Source organism: Drosophila yakuba, chromosome 3L, assembly GCF_016746365.2.
Source record: "Drosophila yakuba strain Tai18E2 chromosome 3L, Prin_Dyak_Tai18E2_2.1, whole genome shotgun sequence".
NCBI lineage: Eukaryota > Metazoa > Arthropoda > Insecta > Diptera > Drosophilidae > Drosophila > Drosophila yakuba.
Window position 1 is genome coordinate 12,894,792 of NC_052529.2, and position 13,339 is coordinate 12,908,130.

General features: G+C 39.9%; 5 protein-coding genes across 9 annotated transcripts; 3 read left to right on the forward strand and 2 right to left on the reverse strand.

Moving 5' to 3' along the window:
• Positions 1 to 272: 272 nt before the first annotated feature.
• On the forward strand, positions 273 to 3,648 carry LOC6533917 (protein ABHD18). Of its 2 annotated transcripts, XM_015194841.2 has the most exons (8): positions 276 to 547; positions 1,254 to 1,287; positions 1,553 to 1,820; positions 2,159 to 2,271; positions 2,329 to 2,467; positions 2,527 to 2,616; positions 2,680 to 3,392; positions 3,455 to 3,648. In XM_015194841.2, coding segments are annotated over exons 1-8 (1,482 nt in total). In that variant the 5' UTR covers positions 276 to 546; the 3' UTR covers positions 3,579 to 3,648. The 2 variants fall into 2 exon arrangements, with proteins under 2 accessions (XP_002094617.1, XP_015050327.1); XM_002094581.3 differs by lacking the exon at positions 1,254 to 1,287 and having other exon boundaries at positions 273 to 547.
• A 223-nt stretch (positions 3,649 to 3,871) lies between these two features.
• Positions 3,872 to 5,109, forward strand: LOC6533918. The gene is made up of 4 exons (XM_002094582.3): positions 3,872 to 4,031; positions 4,290 to 4,486; positions 4,545 to 4,800; positions 4,864 to 5,109. Exons 1-4 carry the CDS (start codon positions 3,971 to 3,973, stop codon positions 5,043 to 5,045), a joined length of 696 nt encoding a protein of 231 aa, XP_002094618.1. The 5' UTR covers positions 3,872 to 3,970; the 3' UTR covers positions 5,046 to 5,109.
• Positions 5,110 to 5,173: 64 nt separating this feature from the next.
• LOC6533919 (kinesin light chain) lies at positions 5,174 to 8,645 on the reverse strand. 4 transcript variants are annotated; one of them, XM_015194843.3, is made up of 6 exons: positions 8,518 to 8,645; positions 6,593 to 7,219; positions 6,373 to 6,493; positions 5,827 to 6,306; positions 5,452 to 5,757; positions 5,174 to 5,390 (listed from the first exon to the last, which is right to left on the reverse strand). In XM_015194843.3, exons 2-6 carry the CDS (start codon positions 7,192 to 7,194, stop codon positions 5,373 to 5,375), a joined length of 1,527 nt encoding a protein of 508 aa, XP_015050329.1. In that variant the 5' UTR covers positions 7,195 to 7,219; positions 8,518 to 8,645; the 3' UTR covers positions 5,174 to 5,372. The 4 variants fall into 4 exon arrangements, with proteins under 4 accessions (XP_015050329.1, XP_039230174.1, XP_015050328.1 ...); XM_039374240.2 differs by lacking the exon at positions 8,518 to 8,645 and adding an exon at positions 7,852 to 7,954; XM_015194842.3 differs by lacking the exon at positions 8,518 to 8,645 and adding an exon at positions 7,344 to 7,430 and having other exon boundaries at positions 5,174 to 5,387.
• A 112-nt stretch (positions 8,646 to 8,757) lies between these two features.
• Positions 8,758 to 11,901, forward strand: LOC6533920 (ankyrin repeat domain-containing protein 11). Its single transcript, XM_002094584.3, has 4 exons — positions 8,758 to 8,909; positions 9,176 to 9,311; positions 9,831 to 11,446; positions 11,502 to 11,901. The coding sequence occupies exons 2-4, from the start codon at positions 9,179 to 9,181 to the stop codon at positions 11,673 to 11,675; spliced, it is 1,923 nt and encodes a 640-aa protein (XP_002094620.2). The 5' UTR covers positions 8,758 to 8,909; positions 9,176 to 9,178; the 3' UTR covers positions 11,676 to 11,901.
• Positions 11,712 to 13,313, reverse strand: LOC6533921 (hsp70 nucleotide exchange factor fes1). Its single transcript, XM_002094585.3, has 5 exons — positions 13,182 to 13,313; positions 13,047 to 13,124; positions 12,173 to 12,713; positions 11,903 to 12,111; positions 11,712 to 11,842 (listed from the first exon to the last, which is right to left on the reverse strand). Exons 1-5 carry the CDS (start codon positions 13,221 to 13,223, stop codon positions 11,792 to 11,794), a joined length of 921 nt encoding a protein of 306 aa, XP_002094621.1. The 5' UTR covers positions 13,224 to 13,313; the 3' UTR covers positions 11,712 to 11,791.
• Positions 13,314 to 13,339: the final 26 nt, after the last annotated feature.

A 13,339-nucleotide genomic window follows, 5' to 3' on the forward strand; every position in this document is an offset into this window, starting at 1 on the left:
ATACTTTTATTTAAGTTACAAAAATGTCAATATTGTTTTTTTTTTTTAATTATCATTTGTCCTTATTTCTTTATTTGTATAGCTTTAGTATAAGTACCATAGTTATAAACAACACCTTTTTAAGAGAAGTTTAATCATTTTTTTAATGAAATAAAAAAAAACAGTTTTGAATTGTTTCACATTCCATTGTTTCAAATCAATAAAAATGTGTGACACTTCCCTGACATAAAAACGCATTTCGTATTTTATTATGATTTAATATTAGTTTTCAGATAAGTAGACATTGCTATAAATTAATAAAAACAAATTCTTAGCATTTTTTAAAATTGGAAGTCTTTTCACCATGGAAGTTTCTACGCAGTTATCGATAGTACAATAAGCGTTTTACCATCCCTACCGGACTTATTGTTTATTATTATTTTGGCAAAACAAGAAGCCCCATTTGCCACTTGCCGAAGATGCCGAGTAAACTAGATAGCTTATATCGTCGCATGCTGATAACGAGGTTCTTTGAAAAGGGATGGGGAAAGCCGGAAAACCTGCGCAAGTAAGTGTTTTACTTAAAAAGGAGAATGGCATAAACTAAGTGCTCTCCATACGGATTCTTTACGTAATAAAATTTTAATTTGCTCTAGGTTATTCCAATTGGCGTAAAAGTACAAGTAAATAGGGTTTTCATCGGTTGGCAATGGGGAAACTACTGTGTTTAGTTCACAAGATCTTTCAGAGTTACGGTTTTAGTTAAAACAAACACTCGAAGTTTTCTTTTTCCGATGGGCTCGCTCTTCATAGTGCATATGGATAATAATACAATATATATGTGCATATTAATGAAATATATACACATTTTAATTCCCCAAAGTATATTTGATATGCATGCTCCTACTCAGGGCTTTACTAATTTATTACCAAAATATATAAAAATATTATTTCACTTTGTGAAAAGGTCATTTTAATATAAGGCTATCTTTATACAAGCTCTATGTTATCACTAATTCCTCCCAATCACAAATTTTCATCTGATAAATAACAAAGTTCATCTACTATTATCATAGTCTTATTAATTTGGAAACCTATTGAACTTCAGGTCAAAATTTTCTATTATATCATCCTGAAATGAATTTATGTTCCTAAAAAAGATGTGGTTCTTAAGTTAATTCAGTTTATTGTTGAAAATTGTAGTTTTTTATGAAACCTAAGTATGTAGATTATTTATTTTTATCGTTTTCCGATGCCATTGATCTACATTGCAGTGCCCCTCCGCCAGTGGACACTGGATAAGACCAGGTTAGTGGGATATAGACCCTAAGAAAGTGAGGATCATGTGAATAGATATTATTTATTCTTCATATTTTTAATTTAGTTGCCTATTGGCAAGTTGCTTTCATAAGTGTTAATTATTCCTGAAGTTCAATCAATCACATTTAACTTATTTTTTTTGCTCCCAAAAAGGCTCATCATATTTTTTTAGTTTCGCAACATAATTTTATCACTTGTACAATTGGAGTGCGTACCCAATTTAATTGACCAAATTAAACGAACATTATTTCAGAGTATTTCAGTTCCGAAAGGTGATATCCAGTAGGGAGTCATGTTTCAAGCTCGTGCCCCGCGATTATCCGGTGGAGATTACGAAGAAAGAAATAGGTGCGGAGAGCACGCTGATAGAAGGCCAGTTTAAGACCCCCATGGAGCTGCACATGCCCGGAGTTGTGCCAGAAGAGTCCCAGCAGGCGCACTTTCAGTTGTTGATCCCGAATAAGTGGAAAAACGAAAAGCACAAGCCCATATGCATTCACCTGGCCGGAACTGGTGACCATGTGAGTACCATCGCTAGATCCGTGTCCAACTTCCGAGATTAATGTCTGTTTACTTTCAATAGAGGCCAGACGCCAGGCGACCGGCCTATCAGCATTTAGCTAAAAGTGGGTCCCACCAAAATAGATATTGTTTATTATTACGAATCCAGTGTTAGAGCCCAGCCTTATCTTTTGATTGATTTGTTTCCCTAATATTTAAACCCATCTGGTCATAGTTAGCTTAACCCTTTTTCGATTCCCACATAGAAACCATTTTGTTTGGGACCATTTTCAGCCATAATTTCATAATATACACCAATTCGAACATATATAAAGTGCATAACTTTTAAATATTGCAGTTCTTTTGGCGTAGACGAAATTTTATAGCGAAACCGCTTCTGAAGGACGCCAACATAGGATCCATAATACTTGAGAATCCCTTTTATGGCTTGAGAAAACCAAACAACCAAACGTAAGTCTTATTGGTTTAGATGTGTTGTATGCAATAATGATACATTTTTAATTTTAGGCGATCCAACCTGCATAACGTGTCCGATATCTTTGTGATGGGTGGGTGCCTCATCCTGGAATGCCTGGTACTCTTTCACTGGTGCGAAAGGAATGGCTTTGGTCCACTAGGCGTCACAGGATTGTCAATGGGCGGTCATGTAAGCTAAGATAGGTGAAAACCTTCGAGGGAGTGCTAAACAATCTACTTTTCTTTTAGATGGCATCACTAGCTGCTACAAATTGGCCGAAACCGCTGGTACTGGTGCCATGTCTATCCTGGTCCACCGCATCCGCTGTTTTTACAACTGTAGGTGCAGCTAAAGTATGGCAAGAAAATCAAACTGACATTTATTTCATCCGTGTGTTTTAGGGAGTAATGAGCCAGTCCATCAACTGGGATATGCTGGAAACGCAGTATTTCTCTGACGGACAGTACAGAGAACGGCTATCCAAAATGGTTACTGTGATAGACGATGCATTTTCCGCGGGCCAAAGCTTCATACAGAACTTTAATCAATCTCTGCAAGAGCTGAAGGAGGACATCAGCGATACGAGAAAGATTCACGAAACTGAAAACAGTAACACCTGCGGGGATAAGTACGAGACACGGGGCATCTGTCCCCAAGAAGACAGTTCCATATTTCTATCCAAGTCCTTGAAGAACACCAAACTTGACTCCGAGAACCTGACCATAGATGCAAAGGACACGCTCAGTCAAAAGGTGGTCATTGAAACGGAAGAACCATCCAAGGAGTCCAAGGAGTCCACGTTGACAAACCTCATGAAATTCATTCTGCCCCTGTCTGCGCAAAGCAAATCCGATAAAATAGACATAACCAAGACGAACTGGTGGGAACGGGAGGCGCTGCAGTTCATGCGCGGCATGATGGATGAGTGCACCCACCTGAAGAACTTCTCGGTGCCCTTCGACACCTCCCTGATCATAGCGGTCTGTGCCAAAGACGATGCCTATGTGCCTCGGGAAGGGTGTTCCAGCCTCGAGGACATTTGGCCCGGAGCAGAGGTGCGATACTTGGATGCTGGTCATGTGAGCGCCTACGTCCTGCACCAGAAACTATTCAGGTGGGCATACACGTTTCTCCATATTGCTAAATCGAATTCTAAGCGATTTCTTATCTTTGCAGATCCTGCATTATTGAGGCTTTTGAGAGGGCGAAGAAAATCTATGAAAAGGACGTGGGCGAAGGCCTGAAATGTGATATTACCTATGAGCAGTTGATAAAGAGATATGACAAAAATATTCAGTAAACATAAGTTAGAATATTAAAACATAATGATGAATATGTTGCCATTTAAAGAAAAGGTCTAGTAAATTGCACAACATGTAGTATTTTATTTAAGGGGGGAAAAGTTTTTGAGTTGAATATTAAATATTCGACATAAATAAATAATATTAAATATAATATGTAAATAAATATAACCGTCATCAGCTTGCGCTAAATAGTTCAAAAATAGAATTTATATTTATTTTTATTTATAATTTTATTATAATAAAAAAAAACCTTAAAAAAAAAGTACCGGTAAAATAAGGCGAAGCTTTTTTCATTGGAAGTTAAGAACTTTTTGTTCTCGAAGCTTGGTCACACTGGTGCTTAGCTATTGTTTTTGTTGACTGAATTAAATAAAGAAATTGCAATATAATGGATCCGGTAGTACTTGTTTTATCCTATGGAGCAGTGCCTCCACTGGAAATAGTCGAAAGTAAGTCTAGTTAATTGAATAAGTACCGAGGGTTCAACACACTGCTTAATTTTGCATTTTGACGTTGTGACAGCTTTGTTTATTAGCGTTCAAGCCGAGACTTTAAATTTATGAGTAATGCATGCTAATTAAATGTTTCCATTTTGTTGACATGAACAGTACAAGTTCCTAAAAGTATTAGGGATTGTTTTTGAAAAACCAGATGCTTTATAATTACTACCAACTTCGAACTATAAACTGATCTAATGTTCGTTACAGACATTTTATCCGAAGTCAACCAATCGAAGGAGTCAACTTCAACGGAGTGCTCACTGAATTGCTATAAATGCATCATTAAAACCAAGTATTATGACACTTCTATCAACTTAATTCCATTTTCCGGAAAACTTGAAGCTGTTCCCGAGAAAATTCTCCAAGCAACCGAGGCGCTAATCATTTACTTTGACTCGAAAGATGTGAGTGTTTCCTAAAAGCAATTATAATGGTATATATAAATATTACCATTACTTGCAGACTTCCTTTATCGACACTATTCCCAAGACGTTAGCGAAGAACGAACAGATTCAGTTGGGCTTTCTGCTAACGTCCTCCACTTCAGATGAAGGTGGACTGTCCTTCGGGGAAATAAAGGAGAAAACTAACTTCTTCTTCGACATCATCACGTTGAAAAGCAATGCCGAGAGTGATTCAGATGAACCTGAAAAGGACTACGAGGAAGTTGTAGAGGGCTTAAAGAACGTAGTATGGTCCAATGTCAAGTTTGGATCTGGTAGGTGTACCCTATGATTTGGATTGAGAAGCCAATAATCCATTTCCACTTATTGATTTTCAGAACACAAAGAAGAAATTAGTGCCGAAGAGCTGGACAGTCAGCTGAAGGACTTTGAAAACTTACTCCTCACCGCGCAAAACCTACGTAACGATACGAGCCTCACTCGAGAACAATTTCTGGATCGAGCTGAGCAGTTTGCCGGCATAGTTTCCTCTATTTTAAACGACAATGATAGCGACTAACTGATACCCAACTAAGTGTACTGTTTGTTATCATAAATAAAAGTAAATAAATTGTAAATTTAAACATTTGTCCGTATTATTTGTTTAGTTTCGAGGCTCTAGCCAGTCTAAATACAAACAGGATTATGTTAAATATATTTGGTTTATTATTAAAAGCGGTACATATTTTTTTTGCCGAAATAACAAGGTATAAAACGTTGTTTATTTGCTAATGTATGCTTGAGAGCTTATGTATATTAAGGAATGAATAAATAAAGTGTGTGTTTGCTGTTAACTTTCAATCATAAACTTAAAGATTCCGTTGTGGGCGATGAACAAATAATATTTTTATGGTTTCGCATTCTTCTGCAACGAGAAATGGTAAGATTAATAAACTCCACTGCAGTCTTTAGAATTCAAAGCTTACCTCCTCGGAGAAGTCCATGTCTTCCTTGATTGCCTTCGACCGTCGCTTTTCGTTTGACGTTAGCAGTTGTGAGACCTTCGTTTGTTTAGCTAGATCGTAGGCTTCTTTTTTACTCCGCATTGCACAGTCTTCCAGGGTTTCGGCTGCTTCAAACATGCCTTGACGTCGGTAAAGTGCTCCCAGATTTTTTAGAGTGGTTGTGACTGTGGGCGAATCCACTTTAGCGGCCTTATGCCAACCGCCGTACTCGCCATATGGAGTGTTCTCCCTGTTATCAAATTTGTGCTCTTCCCGCTCTTCAGCCACCTAAAAAATTATAGTAAGAAATGACACTTTATAGTAGTTACCAAGCAAAGTAGCAAAACGCAATATTACCTGCCAAATGGGCTTGTTTTTACTGTCGATGGCGCCAAACTCACGTTCGTGGGCTCGCGTCAAGACCTGCTTGTAGAGGATCTCAGCTTCGGAGTATCTTCCTTGCTTCAGATAGCAGCCGGCCAGATTATTCTTTGTCTTGGCCACGTTGGGATCATCGGGACCCAGTTTTGATTCGTAGATGTCGAGAGCTCGCTGGTAGTACTTCTCAACCTCGTCGTATTTGCCCTGATTCTGGCAGAGCAAGGCGAGATTGTTGAGTTGCTTGGCAACATCGGGATGATCCTTTCCCAGGACTTTCTCTCGGATCTCCAAGGCACGCTTGCACAGTGGCTCGGCATCTTTGTACTTGCCACGTTTGCCATAGAGGACGGCCAAGTTGTTCAACGTGGCCGCCACGGCTGGATGGTTCTCGCCCAGTGTTTTTCCCCGAATCGACAGAGCGTCGTTGAGTAAATTGGCGGCCTCCTTATACTTGTTCTGAATGGCATGATATGTTGTTAATTAATGATTGCATATATTAAGTTAATCAAAGCGTAGACGCACCTGATCGCGGTACACGAGAGCCAAAATGTTCAGCATGGTTGCTACATCGGGATGGTCGTGGCCACTTGTCTTTTCGAGATCTTCCAACGCTTGTTTGCAGAGGGGAACGGCTACCTCGTACCTGCAAATACATCAAATTATTGCAATAAAAGTAGAATTAGCACATGTAGATAACAATGTTGTGGGTAGGGAGTTTTTCTTTTTATGGACGTTGACCTACCTTCCCTGCGATGCATACTGAATGACCAGGTTGTGCAGAGTGCGAAGACGGGCTGGAATCTCGTAGCCGGAAGTCTGGTTGGCGAACTGGCTGGGCGGAGTGGGCGACATGTTGTGTCTGTCCTCGTTTTCCTCGTCCGGGAATAGCTCCACCACGGGATCAGTGCGGGACTTATCGCACGCGTCGTCCTGCTCCTGATTCTCGTCGTACTTCTTCACGGACGCCATGAACTCCAGGTGCTTCTTCTCCTCCTCCAGTTGGGCCACCAGCTGCTCGGATGCCTGGAACTTCTGCTGAGTGTTGGCCAGCTCGTCGCGCAGCCAGGCGTTCTCCTGGTGGAGTCGACGCACCTGTGTCTTAAGCTTGTGCTTCTCGGCCTCGATGTTCTGCAGATGGGATGTCAGAGCCATCATCACCTGGGCCTCGCTGAGTCCCAGTTCGATGTTCTCGATGTTCTTGCGCAGCATGTCCGACTTCTCATTGTCTTTCTGGACCTCGGCGATTCCGTTCATAATCGAAACATGCTCCACTCGCAAGGCTTCGAGGCCTTGAAGGACTGTTTTCGTATTGGTTATTATTTCGTCCTGCGACATTTGCGTCATTTTGCCGATTTTCTCGATTTTCTGTCTGCAAAACACATACGAAATACAGATTAATAGGTGCTCTTACTAGCCTTTGGCATCTTAAAGTGTAACAATATGAATGAAATTCAAATTAAAAGGTGTTTATCGAGGTATTTGATGTGTTTTACAGCCTGTATGATTTTATAGCTTTGGAGACAATCATTTTAACCGTATATTAAACGATTCAAGCTGCGTTAATCAATACGATGAAAAATAAAATTCTTAGTGCGCATGTGCGCTTAAAAGGTGGTTGAAAATCGGAAATGCCCGCTTTAATATATTCGCTTTAACGATAACTTATGGAAACTTAAGAATTATTAAAAGTAAGGAATTCACTTTTCTGATTAGCTTTAAGTATTAGCATGCTTTGGGCCAATCAGATAAAATCCAATTGAGTTTGAACTCAACTTCCAATTGGAAAATAAGGATGAAAGTATATTCGATTTATATCGAATACGGCGCTTGCAAGCCTTTCTTTTATTTATTATTTATCAGCATAGCCGGTGGAATTTACATAAACATGACACTTGGCTAAACAGTTTAAAGCGTTTACCATAGTTTTAATTATGGGCGAAAGTTAATTACGCTTGGCGTCATGCAACAAACAAAAAACGAATTGCAAAAGTAGCTGCTTACATCAACTGGCAGGAATTATGAAGTTTTTCTGCAGACCGAAGCTTTTAGTACCCTAATCTAGTATTGTCTTTCGTCATTTGCCTTTCGAATTGGAAATCTAGATTGCGTAAAATGAGATTGTGAGTTGAATTTGAGTGGATTGCTCGATTCTTTATCAAGATCAACAAATGTTGTGATTTCTTTGGTCGGAAATGATCGGCAATATTGGGAAATGTTCGGATAGTCAAAGCATAAATATTGCAAATAGGGTTACAACACCCTAGCTCACTTATTCCAGTGTATTAAAACGTGAGTCACTTTATGTACATTATATCCGTGAACACTTAAACATAATAGTTCGTTGCATTAGAGATTGAATTCCGTATTTATCATGCTATGCGATAACTTCTGGCGATGAAATCACCATATATGTGTGTTTAGTTCTGCCACACGAGATGCCGACGAGAACTTTTCCAACTAAACTTGATTATTTATGTAAAATGGCTCATATTTTCCAGCACAAAACTTTTCTTCAAGTGACAGTCACTTATATTTATGTGCAACATACACACATAAGCACAAGTAGAATTGTTTGTGTGTGCGTGGTTGGAAATTGTCTTTCGAAATCCAGTTGGAAATTGTTATGCAAGCTATCGCGGAGTGCATTCAGTTATTGTGACTTATTACCAGCTGTTTTGCTCTGCAAACTCTTCAAATAATCGAAATAGAGCGTAGATTTTCTATAAAAAATATCTTACACTGCAAACTTCTAAAATAAAACTGAGTGTGACCGTAGTCGGGGCGTTGAGTTTTCTTCTGAATGATTGGGTATTCTTGAGCTTTGCAGTAGTGGTCACACTGTCGGATACAGAACGCAGTGGAATCGGAACACTAACTAAAAATTGAAAATTCCTTAACAAACGGCTAGATTTATAACAATGAGACAGTATATTAGTTAAAATTTAGTTTAACTTAGTATAAATATAGTTGTAGTTAAAAAGTAAATTTGAGCAACATGTTGCTTGTAAGCGTCAATCAAATGTTTGAAGAGGACAAACAAGCATACTTTGGTGGAACAGGTATTGATTTAGTTCAATAATACACAAAATTTTAATTTTGAAAACGAATAACAAGTTTATTTTGAAATACATACACAAAACTATATTAATTAATTTGTTATAAACTTAATGTATTTGAAAACATCGTTATTATATTAGCAAGCTGGCATTATTTTGTATTCAAGATACGGTCGCACTATTCTTTTTGTAATAAATTTTGCAAGACTTTTTCAAGTCTCTGTTTTTGTTCTATATTTTAATTTTTACCGTATAAAACTGAACAAAAGAGTATGCCACCCCCAAGACCGAAGGGGATAGGATTTAATACAGGAGCTACCCAACCCAGATCGAACTCAAACACGCCAATGTCGGAGAGGCAGCAAATGGCTTTGCTCATCCAAATGACAGCCAACTCGTCGACAGGTAAATATGCAAAATAATTAAGTAAATCCCTAGTTTCCAAATGTTTTAAGCGGGGCCTATGGCTTAGTTACATTTTCACGCACATGCAAAGTTAAGGACTTTCGCTCTTCGGCTCGATTTGCAATTCATACTAGGGTGCTTCCTTGCATACATATTTACATACATATACGTACATACATCTATGAATGTACATACCTACATAAATGTATCTGAGAGTCAGGAATAATGTAAAGTATCCGAAAAACTGGTTTAGCACATAACAAAGTGTAAGAAGATTAATAAATCTAGTAAAGATGTCAAAAAGATACCTGCTTCTATCCTTTTACCGTGTTTTAAAAATGATTACTCATTTAACTAAGCTTAAGTTGCTTAATTTCTAAAAAAATCTTTTCGGTTGTGTTTCCTACGAACCAAACTGCGAACACCACCGAAAAAGATATAATTTTACTCTCCCACATGATCTTCCAAACTCAATCACACAGCCGTCAAATGTATTGTATAAGATTCTCGTTCTTGCAGATTCAACCCGCACCAATTTAAAGAAGAATGAATGCAAGAAAGGAGACACAGAGACTGATGAGGGCAGCCTGAATGAGAAGCAAGAGGTTCTGGACACGAAAGATAAATCTTCAGCGGAGGAAAGTAGCAACGATGGTAAAACCAGCGATACGAATCATCAGGGAACTTCGGCTGCCAAGCGCTGTTACTCAGACATAGAGGAGGACTACGAGGAATCTGGCGAGGACGTGAAGAAAAAAAAGCGTAAGGACTCGGAGCATGGAAAGGACGTGAAAGGTGCCTCCCTGAAACTCACCTCTCGCGTCGAGAAAAGCTCCAAGCTAGCAGCCACGAAGGGATCTCCATCAGCAAACAAAAGCAGTGCCTCAAATGCCGAAAAAGAGCAGGCGGAGACTAGTAAGAATGTAGACATTGAAAACGAAACAGAGTGTAGCGATGATTACAAGAGTAACGACAGCCTGTACAACGGAGGACTCAAAGTACCGCCATTGAAAATTGTGATTCCGCAACAGAACTGCTCAATTGACACTGAGGGCAATGTGCTTAGAACTGGCAAGGTGACTGCCTCCCGCAATGCCGCCCTGCCGTATGTGGTCAGCTCCAATAGTGATTCCATTGACACCGTCATAACTAATCAATCTATTAGCCCGCACGAAAGTCCACAGAAGAGCAACAGCATTTGCTCCACAGCCCTGGATGACAAGAATATAAAGCTCTTCAATGACGAAAAGAACCTGAGGGTCCTGCGAAGCTCTCATCGCACTGGAGTGACCAGTGTGGAGCGCAGTTCCAATAACTCCTCCCCGCAAATGCAGAGCAGCTCTCCATCACCAGCGTCATCCAATCATGCCAACGATCCTGCAGATGTAAAGCTCTCCTATAGCAACATGACTTCTAGTCCAATTCCGCAAGGCCACCAGTTTGACCAGGAGGCAATCACCAATGTTCCGAGCCCGTCGACGTCGTCGACTTCCTCGTCCAAGGACATAAATCCCTCGAACGTGGAACTCCATCCACGGAAGCGAAAGATTCGGCCCAAAAACACCGACGACAGTTCGAAGAACTCAAATGCGGCGGATTCCGGTGTCAACTCCGAAGAATCTCACCCCCATGACCATCCCTTCACCAATGGCTTCCAGATGTTCTTAAGCATCCGTCGTCAGATCGAAAAGAAGTGGAAGAGCTTGTATCCGGTGAAGCCGAGACCTCCGCAGGGATACAACGAGTATCTGCTGACAAAGAAATCATACCTATTAAGGCGCAATGCGGCGATCTCAGTTCCCGATATTCCGCGCACTGTCCCGCAGGCCATGGAGAGGATCTATCAGGATCAGGAGAAGGCCAGACGAGACTTGATCGAAGCGCACACCGTGGAGCGGGAAAAACTCTGCATGAACGTTGAGCAGGAGATCATACGGGTCCACTCGAAGGCGGCCAGGAGCATATCTGGACAGCCGGCGCCCTATTCCGTTTGCACATACTTGAAGGACGATGAGGTCTACAACATGATTACACCGGAGCAGGACGAAAAAGAGAAGAGTGCTCGATGCCGCTTTAATGGACGATTGCTACTCAGCTGGTTGCAAGACGTCGATGATAAGTGGGAAAAAATCAAGGTACGCTCACCAAAACAAAACCATTTGCGAATCTTAATTGCTGTTATCTTTCAAGGAATCCATGGTGTTGCGGCATCATAACGAGGCGGAAAGTCTGCATGCCGTGCAGGTGATGGATTGGAATATATTCGCAAAACGAAATAGACTATGTGACAACCCGATTGAAGTTAATTTGGAGCACGTTCCGATCGTTTCAGTTGGAGACGATTTTGACACATTGCCAACATAACTGACGTATTGGAATTAATAAATTGTTACAAAATTATACATTTGTAAACTAGAGATACTTTCAAAGTCCTTTTTTATTTAACTTATCATTTATGTACGTGCAAAATCGATTTGTTATTAATGTGCACTTAAGTTGTCCACAATATTTCTTGCATAATTAACCATGTCCTGTAAATAAAGTAGGTATGAAATTTGATACATAGCAATAGATATATAAAATAATCTTACTTCACACGTTTCCGACTGTTTGTTTTTGGAAATAATTTGTTCAAGCTTCGACAGGATTTCCTCCCGTTTCTCTGTAGATAGTTTTAACTCCGATTCCCGAGAAAGGGACGAAAGTGCAAACAGAGTAGTTTCTTGCTTGATGTCAAAGTCTTCAACGGGCTTAAGGTTTTCCGCTAGCACAGGAAACACGTCTTCCTTTACAAAATCATCTGTTGCGAATGAAAATTTAAAGATTATATGTGCTGGGTTGTATATGCTACCTCGAATTACCTCTGACAGACTTCTCGATTGAAGTTAACGATGCAATAAGAAATGCAGTCTTCACGTAAACATTTAAATTAGTGGATTTTAGACAGGGTATCAAGGACCTGATACCATTTATGCGTTTGAACTCCTCGTAGCCAGGCTGAAAGTTCCTTATCAGCGATGATAACGCATACAAGGAGCACCGCACGGTGCTGGGATTTGAATGGCTCAAATTCTTTGCAAGTGCAGGGAGGAACTGGTCACTTATGAGGGCGTTCTGACAAAACACATTATTCTGCGACACTTCAGCGACGGTATTGAGTGCCGATTCCCTAACTTCGTTATCCGAATGTGTTATGTAGCGCAGCAGTGTTGCGGTTCCGCCGAGCTTCACCAGTGTAATGGCATTGTCGATGTCATCAATGTGGCTCCTTATGACATCCAGACTTTCGATTTGGTCGTCCGTGCTGGCCTCCTCGCTGTTCAAGATCACTAAAGCTGCTTTCAGTGCCGCCGCAGCATCCACCGTCATGGCATTTAGGGCATTGGCCAAAAACTCAGCCCTCTGAAAGATAAAAGATTTTTTAGTTTACATAGTTCCAAGTTACTATAGTCAATTTTTAATAATAATGTACTTATATGTACAAAAAGAGGTTTCTTATACTTTGTAGAATCGAGGTGCCAGAAAGGTACATATATTTAAACCAAATTTGAATTTTAATTGGAACCCCATTCGGAGGAGCACATGGTCAAACAGATTCTAGATGATTCGATTGACTCACAGTGTAGGACTCACTTTTGGATCATTTGCAAAGTATAACTAGTTGGGGGATGAAACTTAACACAATAATGTTTCTCAATATTCCTCAAATACTCTAAATTTGTAGTGTTTACATACCTCGGGATCGGCAGTTTCCGACTTTGGGGCTGCATCTGGATTTGGATCGTGGTGTTGCACCGTATATTTCAGTACATTCTAAGGACAAGTTACATTTTATTGGTTTTAAGAACATAGTGAACCTAAATTACTTACCTGCAAGCTTAAGGCTCCTCTGGGTACGTTTGGATCGGTCATTTTAGAAATAGTCTCTGTTGCAATCACAATATATTTTTTTGTTTTTGACACTAACTAGTGATGGAATTTCAAAATTATCGCGCAAGACCGATACAATAACTTTCAATCAAAAAACA

Excerpts from the sequence above, each read along its gene's own strand:
- LOC6533918 (XM_002094582.3), top strand. The coding sequence starts at position 3,971 with ATGGATCCGGTAGTACTTGTTTTATCCTATGGAGCAGTGCCTCCACTG. Across the intron at positions 4,032-4,289 it reads TCCACTGGAAATAGTCGAAA|ACATTTTATCCGAAGTCAAC; the intron begins GTAAGTCTAGTT and ends TGTTCGTTACAG. Across the intron at positions 4,487-4,544 it reads TTTACTTTGACTCGAAAGAT|ACTTCCTTTATCGACACTAT; the intron begins GTGAGTGTTTCC and ends CATTACTTGCAG.
- LOC6533920 (XM_002094584.3), top strand. The coding sequence starts at position 9,179 with ATGCCACCCCCAAGACCGAAGGGGATAGGATTTAATACAGGAGCTACC. Across the intron at positions 9,312-9,830 it reads GACAGCCAACTCGTCGACAG|ATTCAACCCGCACCAATTTA; the intron begins GTAAATATGCAA and ends TCGTTCTTGCAG. Across the intron at positions 11,447-11,501 it reads ATAAGTGGGAAAAAATCAAG|GAATCCATGGTGTTGCGGCA; the intron begins GTACGCTCACCA and ends TTATCTTTCAAG.
- LOC6533917 (XM_002094581.3), top strand. The coding sequence starts at position 459 with ATGCCGAGTAAACTAGATAGCTTATATCGTCGCATGCTGATAACGAGG. Across the intron at positions 2,272-2,328 it reads AGAAAACCAAACAACCAAAC|GCGATCCAACCTGCATAACG; the intron begins GTAAGTCTTATT and ends TTTTAATTTTAG. Across the intron at positions 3,393-3,454 it reads CTGCACCAGAAACTATTCAG|ATCCTGCATTATTGAGGCTT; the intron begins GTGGGCATACAC and ends TTATCTTTGCAG.
- LOC6533921 (XM_002094585.3), bottom strand. The coding sequence starts at position 13,223 with ATGACCGATCCAAACGTACCCAGAGGAGCCTTAAGCTTGCAG. Across the intron at positions 13,125-13,181 it reads GAGGAGCCTTAAGCTTGCAG|AATGTACTGAAATATACGGT; the intron begins GTAAGTAATTTA and ends ACTTGTCCTTAG. Across the intron at positions 12,112-12,172 it reads AATCGAGAAGTCTGTCAGAG|ATGATTTTGTAAAGGAAGAC; the intron begins GTAATTCGAGGT and ends CATTCGCAACAG.
- LOC6533919 (XM_002094583.4), bottom strand. The coding sequence starts at position 7,378 with ATGATTGTCTCCAAAGCTATAAAATCATACAGGCT. Across the intron at positions 7,220-7,343 it reads GCTATAAAATCATACAGGCT|ACAGAAAATCGAGAAAATCG; the intron begins GTAAAACACATC and ends TGTGTTTTGCAG. Across the intron at positions 6,307-6,372 it reads CTCTCGTGTACCGCGATCAG|AACAAGTATAAGGAGGCCGC; the intron begins GTGCGTCTACGC and ends CATGCCATTCAG.